The 8382-nt window shown below is 45.6% G+C and overlaps 1 protein-coding gene across 2 annotated transcripts; it reads right to left on the bottom strand.

Moving 5' to 3' along the window:
- Positions 1 to 237: 237 nt before the first annotated feature.
- LOC123113385 (uncharacterized) lies at positions 238 to 6860 on the bottom strand. 2 transcript variants are annotated; one of them, XM_044534606.1, is made up of 5 exons: positions 6210 to 6860; positions 4765 to 4985; positions 4021 to 4193; positions 3112 to 3868; positions 238 to 2592 (listed from the first exon to the last, which is right to left on the bottom strand). In XM_044534606.1, exons 3-5 carry the CDS (start codon positions 4180 to 4182, stop codon positions 611 to 613), a joined length of 2901 nt encoding a protein of 966 aa, XP_044390541.1. In that variant the 5' UTR covers positions 4183 to 4193; positions 4765 to 4985; positions 6210 to 6860; the 3' UTR covers positions 238 to 610. The 2 variants fall into 2 exon arrangements, with proteins under 2 accessions (XP_044390541.1, XP_044390540.1); XM_044534605.1 differs by having other exon boundaries at positions 4021 to 4257; positions 6210 to 6859.
- Between the last annotated feature and the right edge of the window lie 1522 nt (positions 6861 to 8382).

Genomic DNA, 8382 nt, shown 5'->3' with positions numbered 1-8382 from the left:
TACCACACTCTCCTTTCTCAAAGGGTGCTAGTAGTTCAGTTCTACCGAAACTGATGAAAATAAAGCTATTCCAAACAAGCCATGAACTACCAGTTCTGTCTGGATCAAGTCATTAACGGTGGTGGTGGTGTCCAGTCTCCACTCCAACTAGGCAGCGCTGAGTTACAGGCCGCGAAGCAAAAATTGCAGCCAAATGAAGCAGCAAGTTACATACAGAAACACAGAAACTTACATACAGAAACACAAAACAAAACATGATAAAACTATATAGAACTACACCGATTAGCCTCTTTGATTTCCGAGTACCGGCCAGTCAAGGTACCTCGCCACTATCTCAAGAATTACAGCAGGCCTCTCAGCTCAGGCCCTGGACCCAGCTTAATACAACGCTGTTACAGAAATTGTCATATATAGACTAGTTTAAGAATTTATTATAGAAAAAAATGTACACCATGTTTCGACCTGAAATCTCTGCAGGGGGGAGGCCGGCCAAACAGGCCAGCAGAGTATGCACACTCATGGCTGTGATATTTTTTTTTACCTTTATACCAGTCCACCGCAATCTCTGATGGAGAATCTGAATCCGAAACCGACCAGTATCAGAGGTCGTTCAGGACGAAGCGGCGACGCTATTGCCCAACGGGCATCTTGGCTTGCGACACCGCCTTGTTGTTCGCCCCCAGCTAACCATGCCCCTTTCATCAGCTTCTAAGCCAATGGAGTTGGGTTTCGAGGGCGGGCTCGCCTCGGCCTCGGCTTCTATCTCTACGGTAGCTGGCTCGTTTTTGCGGGGCTTTCTACCTCTTGTTCGCCCACCACGCGCTCGCCTGGTTAAACTCGACTCCCATGATCCACCAGATGCCTGTACTAACCCCTCAATTAGCTGAATGTCCTCTATGATCTTAGGCCGGGAAAGCGATGAAAGCCCGGGCAAGATGTCCTTCTGGAAGTCTCGCTTCTGCCGCCGCTTCCTTTGCGGTCCTCTTTTTGGCTTGGACAGCAGGTTCACCGCTGAAACAGCTTGGTCATCATCTGTCAGTGGTGGTTCTGGTGTCCTGGTCCAGCGCTCATCGGTCTTGCACTCTTCCAGCTTCAGTGTCAAGGCTTCAAATGAGTCTGAACCATCATCACTGGAATTATCGATGCAACCCTGGACTTTTGCTTGCTCGGCATGGTCATCCATGTTTGATATTGCGAGCTCCGCAAACCACTGCAACATATCATCGGGTGTGCCTGTGGTGGTCGGCACATCCGTTGACAACGCAAGAATAATCTGCGCTGCATCTGTAGCGGATGGAAAACACAAATCAACTTCCTTGGATGCACCAAGTTTGCCAGAAGGTGTGCATTCCTGTTGAGAAGTCCAGGCAGCACCATCTTCACAAGCTGGCACTTCTTCTAAGTCAAACAAAAATGTGCGCTTAGCATGGTTGTTCTGTAAGGCCGCCACATCACATTCATGTGACACTACTGATGACTCTGAGTTGTCTTCATGTGGTACATCATCATTCAGATCAAACAAATTTCTGACGACGGCCGCACCACTTTTGTTGACAACACCTTCAGCAGCTTGTCCATCTCTATCCAAGGGTTTCTGGCTTGAAAGTGGTAAATGTCTCGTGGTACTCTCCTCAGTCTTATTACATACCAGCCAAGTTCTATCAGTGATGCCTTCAGAAGCATCATCTATCTTAATTCTGCAACCTAGGGACGTTGAGGCAGAATCTGACAAATTGCAAACAATCGGTGTTATTCCCGTCAAGTTATTGTTGATTTTCGTGTCTGCTGCAGTCCCGTTGGAATGGCCAAGCATCTTTCTTTGCTTTTCCAGCCCTGTTGGGTCAGCACAAGTAGCTTTATTTTTTAGCCAAGAGATCCCAAATACTGATCCTTCACCTTTACTATGCTGCAAACTACCAACAGATCTCCCATCCTGTTCTACAAGCTCTTCCAGACCATCTGACAGTGCTTCATTCAAATTAAAGTTCTTTGTGCCCTTGCCGTTTGTGGACTGAGGATACCCATGAGACTGCCGTGCTGCTGAATGTTCAAACATCAGGCAGTTCCTTTGCTCCAACTCGCTCGAAATTGCAACCTGTTGTCTGGATCGTGATGCGGAAAATGGATCAGGTGGAAAGCCAAAGTAACTACCATCCAAATTATCAAATCTTTTCAGCTTATGAATTGAAGGTCCAATGCTTTGGGTCACAGCACTAGGACTCTTGTATGAATTAACAGTTGAAGATCCATTGAAACTTGGAACTCGCTGGAAAGCATTGTTGATAACACTGCTCCTTGGGTCCACTGTGCAAGAACCTATAGGAGAGGCGACGGAAGGATGGTCTATGTGAGGAATGGAGATTGGAGCAACAGGTGTACCAATACTTGAATGATGTGGATGGTCAAGTCTAGCAAAATTATTGATGGGAGATGCTCCCATAGGACCTTTTGAAAACCATCCAACTGAACTGTTTTGACCATGGTAAATAAACTCATTGGTTGCAGATCTCCCATCAGCAACTTTGAAGGATTTTTGCAGATCAACATTGCTGTATCTGGGTGTAAAAAAAGATTGGTTGCTGACTTGTTTTCCTGAAAGAATTAAAGCAATATAGCGGATCAAGGACACTGCAAGTACAGAGCAGTAACCAAATATGCAAGATTTGTACAGAACTACAGATTGGTTATAAACAGCATAGAATAAAGTACTCAAGATAATAATAATAATGTAGTCCACTGCCACATCATGCATAAATAGAAAAAGAAAAAGAATGGTCGGAAACATATATGGAACATGCACAGCTAAGGGAAGCGAGTTCTACATGCACTGCGACAGAAAAAACCTTCACATGCAGTTGAAATGCTATGTCTAATACGTATTAATAGGTACTAGGAGGGCATGAAATCCAAGTCACATAACAGATGGTAGGTTGTAACCATATATCCCCCCAAAATTCCATAGTGAACCCTTACCTCTTAATGCAAAATGACTTTTTGGTCGACCGATATAGTAAATACATGTACTAGTGATATTTATTGTGTAAACATAGAAAGATAAGCATGACAAGGAAAGAAGCAAATAAAGGTGTTCTAAGTGAAGCTTATCCTTACCTTTATCAATCAATGATTTCTCCTCCTGTCTTAGTTTGGCACTTGCATCAAGGAAATTTGAGCTTGTTCCTTCGTCAGTATGCTTCTCTTTGGAGTATTCTTTATTGAAACCAAAGTTAGCTGTGCTTGATCTCACTGCAGATTGGTGCCAAGAGTTCTCCAAGGTATACAGGAGAGCTCTGGATACGGACCCGTTTGTTCCACCCATATGCATCCCAGTAATTGGCTCATTCAGGTCAGCGACATGGCAGCCTCCCGGTTTATTGGTAGTCAGCAAACCAGAGGTTGAGCTATTATCATTGAACCTCCCCAGGCCTTCTGCACCACTGAATGTGACCCTGGCATCATTCGGAGGTTTTGTACCCGAATCTACACCAAGGAAATCTATAGGCTTATTATCTGATGTGTTGTCATCATCTATATAATGATCAGCTGGAAGCTCAAGGTCAATAATGCCTTGCTTGGTATTTAAAGCAACACCATTTGAGGGGAATCCATTTGGAGAGGGCAGGACACTGCCATCACTAAGGAACTTCAAGGAGTGGTTTGTATCAGTGTGCACTGCAACAGTAGCCTCTCCGTATGTTTTGGCCACCAGAGGCATCTGCCATATCATCTTTGAGCCATTTGGTGGAACTTGTGATGACGAATTTGTCTGTGATGCATCTGCCAGTTCTGGGTATGCATATGCGTCTTTGTTTTCATAATGCTTCATCAGGTCTCTCTGTATTTTGTAAACCCGGTGCAGTTCATAAACCTGGATAATGATTTCAGTTGATCAGTTAACAAGATAAGAGAAAGAAAAACACAAAATGGGAAGTGAAAATATCGGCTGTGTGCCTGCAGTTTATACTTTTCGTAACGTGTCATGCATTAAGATGTTTACGTAGTTAATGCCAAGGTACCAACCTGCTGTCTAAACATAGCTTCATGTGAAAGCATTGTGCGCTTTAGCGTTTCGTTGTCGTATTCTGAATAACCGTCTGCCTGCTTCGTCATGAAGCCATTGTACAACTGCCCATTTGATGTCTTATCCTCATAGTATGGAGAGCGCCAACCATTTGAGTCCATGTGCAGATCCCCTGTAGCATAGTATCCAGGATTGTAACTCTCACCTTCCACTTTAGCTCCCATTAGTATTACAGTCTGTTGAACAGACCAGTCAAATGATGCTGAATTATATACAAAAGTGGGGTGCGAAAGGTAAAGCTTTTGGAATAGCAGCCCCAAATATTTCAAATAACAAACATGCATTATTCATTGCTTGAAGCCTTGAACAAGAAACAAAAAGATCAAGTTGAGCTTACAAGAGAAACATCAAAGTCAACTAGATGTTGCAACTTTATTTCCTCATTTGCATGTTGACAATCATAATGTGAAAACACATTTTTTTACATCAAATTCAAGCTTGAAAGCAAGTAGCGTACAGCATACTGCTTGTTGAATGGTTTTTCCAAGTGCAACACCCAAACAAATAACACAGTGCAGACAAATTTTGATAGTGCTTTTAAGATCCTCGGCAAGATATTTTACTTAAGAGCATGGGAGCAAGTTGAGAAGAGCTAAGAATCTAGCATCTGAGTAAGTAATATCAAACAGAGATTTACAAAAACAAAAACAACTAAGGATTTAGGGGTTCCATTGATAAATTACCAAAACAATGAGCATGTAGCAATCATGCTAAAATTCCCCTTGACCCGGACGGCAACCAGCACTGATCATCACATCACAGGACACCAAAGGGAAATCACAGTGTGAATGCAATGCGCGTGTGAAATTCCAATCTTTAATGCTTTGAGCTAACTGGACAGCTTGACTTGCTCAGGTGAATCAATACTACCTTCCAATCTGAATATCACTTCAAGAGAAATAACCTGCCAATAAATACTGCAGTGAGTAATAACAAAGGATCTGGGAAATAAGATGCTACATGTATCATGGATAAAATGCATGACAAAAACTCACTACCCCTACGATAATCAAACAAACCTAGACAGCAACAGAGTAAACAACACCAAAGGCCTAATTTTTTAATATATACTGTATTCACATAATGGCATAGAATATGCACTTCACCTGTTTGTTTCTAAATTCATCGGGCGGGAAATAACTAAAGGAGAGAAGACGAGTCAACCGGCGATAGTTCAACCAACTTAATAAAATCCTAAGGACTAGTTCTTTTAAAGAGATATATCATCATCTTTACCAAACGTGGAAAATAGAAACCTATGGCCATCCGATGCAATCATTGACTTCTCACGTTCAATCCAACTGAAACGTCACACAGACCTAATCACCAAAACAGAAAATAAGAACCCCGGAACCTAATAAAAGGCCCAAAATAAATTACAACAAACAAGTTATAACACAAAGAGTCCCAATTCCAATTTCAGTTGAACTGGAATTTGCGTCCACTTCGAAGTTTTATGTTTGGTTTCACCAAGGAAAATTCCAGTTTGTTCAGAAAGGGGAGAATTACGAAGTGTCTTGGAAATAGAAGATTAACCCATTTCCAACTCCAGTTTGGATGATAAGAACTGTAAATAAAGGCCAGAGATGGGCAAGCATACTTGAGCAAGCACGCACGGGGAAACTGAGGCAATCGCACGACGAACTGACAATGGTAGCTACAGGCACGGAGGTGGGAATAGAAGGGGAAGTGGATCTGGACGCCAAAGTCGAGCCAGACACCTGGAGTACAAAGAGGAAAGCGAAGAACGGATGGCGACGGACGGCAGGCGTCCGGATCTAGACAACAGGAGGAGGGCGGCAATGAGCAGGAGGCGGCGCCGGTGGCCGAGGCCGATGTGTCGCGTGGAGGGCGGCCGGATCTGGACGTCGGGCGGAGGCCAGGAGCGGACGAAGAGACAGTGACGGCGACGGCGACAGCGACAGGGGCGTCGGGCAGAGAGAAATTCGTCCGAAATCGGAGCTCCAATCCCCCCAGGTGCCCCCGGATTGGAGCTCCAACACGTCGGGAAAGCAAATCAACACCGCTCCTTTCGATTGTGCTAGCTCGATTCGACGATCCAGACAGCGCGCGAGCAGAATTAATTAATTGAACCAGACCAGCTAGTACAAAGAGAGGAAATTCTGACCTCAGGGATTCTTGGCGCTGCGCTGCAGCGGGTTGAGCCTGACGACCCGCAGCATTCGGCGGGCGAGCGTCGTGTCCGGCACCGCCGCCACGGCCATGCCCCAAGAAACCCCGCGCCGCCCAAGAACCCGCCCAACCCAACCCAACCAAGGCAGGATATTTATTTATCTATCTATATGTCCTAGAAAAAAGAGGCAAATCTCTCTGGCGGCGGCAGGGGGGGCGATCGGGGAGGAGGACGCTGGGAGCTCCGACGAATCCGGGACGGGTTCGGCCGGAACCGGATTTGCTGGGGCCGGGCCAGGGAGGGCGAGGAAGAGGGAGAGAAAGCGGTGGGTTCTCGTTCTCGTCCTCGTCCTCGTCCCCGAACGAACGAACGAACCACTTGTCTGCGGATGTAGGAGTATCTTGGTTTGCTCTCTCTCTGCTCCTCACTCCCCACTCTCTCTCTCTCTCTTCCCTTGCTCCTTTTGGGGGTTTTGGATTGGCGTCGTTTGGCCTGGCCTCTCTCTCTCCTCTCTCCTCTGGGGGGGGATGGGAATGGAACCACCTTGGACCCTCTTTCTAAACGAGCCGCAAGGACGGCAGATTTGTTGACATCTGATATTCTCTCTCCCTCTCCCTCTCCCCCCTGATGCTGATCCTCCCCATCACCCGCCCTGTCCCTCTCCCCCGGCTTTCTCTCTCATCAATCACCAACCCAGACATCTCCCCGTATTATTATACCATTCCCCCCCTCCCTCCCCTGCCAACGCATCGCCACCGGCTGCTGTCCCTCTCACGGTTCCGGTGTGGAACTGGACGACTCGTGGTACTACTACGTTTTTCTCTCTTTCCAATTCCGATTCCAAGTGTGCTGCTGTGCTATGCTATGCTATGCTATGATATGGTATAATTATTCCGGGGGATCGGATTTCCTATGGGACAGTTATCATGAGGACGATTGGTTTTTATGTAGTATTTCTCTCTCCTCGGTCCGGTTTGTTTAGAGTAATGGATGGGCTTTGTTTAGGGATTGGGACTTGGGGGAGAATCTGTCCACCCTTGGCTTTGCTTCCCGGTGGGGGAGAGAGAGAAAGTAACAGACACCAAGTGTTAAAAATACTCGAGGACAGTAGTAGTACCACCCAACCTCCTTTCCGAACCTTGCAAAACGGGCCATCTTTTTATCTATCCCTCCCCTCGTGATGCCTTCCATTTTATCTCCTGGGTGGACTCGCTACGTACACGCCGTCCGGAGCTTTACATGGGCCGGCCAGCCAGCCGAATGTACCAACGCGGTTGTTTTGGACTCCTTTCAACGAAGTACGTACTACAAGGAGTACTGTGGTGGCATGTACATGTGCTGCTGGTACTAGCAATGGTGGTTGGACATGTTGAATGTATTTGCATGCACTTATGGCTTAGGAACAGTGCGATGTGTTAATGTGTCACTGTATTTTTTATTTATTTTTATTATGTCGGTATGTTATCTTCTCATTGATTGTTTACCTTATGCTTGTCTCGCGTTCTCATTGTGTTAATCCTACTTTCATACACACAAAATTTGTCGCGCCGGTTTAGTGCAAGTACTTTGGATCCTATAGTGTCCGATTGCCCAATAATACTCCTCACTCGTTTAGTCAAATGTCGTAGTTAATGGATACCTAAACTGTACAACAAACTATCTATGTTGTGTCTCAAAAATAAATGACAGGTTGTTGGCGTGCCAACATGCGAATATCACGGGATTAGGAGTACGGAGCGATGGTTAGCTCCATGGACTTAGCGGCAGAGCGACATGGGACCACTTCACCTTCTTTATCATGTCACTCATCTTCATCACATCATCTATGCGCGGTGCTTTTCACTTAAAAAAAATCTATGCGTGGGGATTCTAGTGTCTGTTTGTGTGTTTTCTGCTCTTCGCGCTATTTGTTTCTTCTGTCTTCAGCATCCTGCGCTCGCCTATGACTTCGTCGTCATCTGTCGCTACTATTCCACAATCTTCGTCTTCTTACACATCTCACGTCACTAGCATCAAGACAAAGGTGACACAACTCCGGTCAGGCGTACATACAAAGTCGCCGGGGAGCTACATTACCAGTATGACTCTTGTTAACCTCTCTGGCTAGTTCTTTTGTTATCCACCTTTTCTTCTCCTGTTCATTACCCCTCCCTGCTCTTCATTGCAA

This window comes from Triticum aestivum, chromosome 5B, assembly GCF_018294505.1.
Source record: "Triticum aestivum cultivar Chinese Spring chromosome 5B, IWGSC CS RefSeq v2.1, whole genome shotgun sequence".
Taxonomy (NCBI): domain Eukaryota; kingdom Viridiplantae; phylum Streptophyta; class Magnoliopsida; order Poales; family Poaceae; genus Triticum; species Triticum aestivum.
Note: the sequence above shows the minus strand (reverse complement) of the source record. Positions and strands in the feature narration are given on the sequence as shown.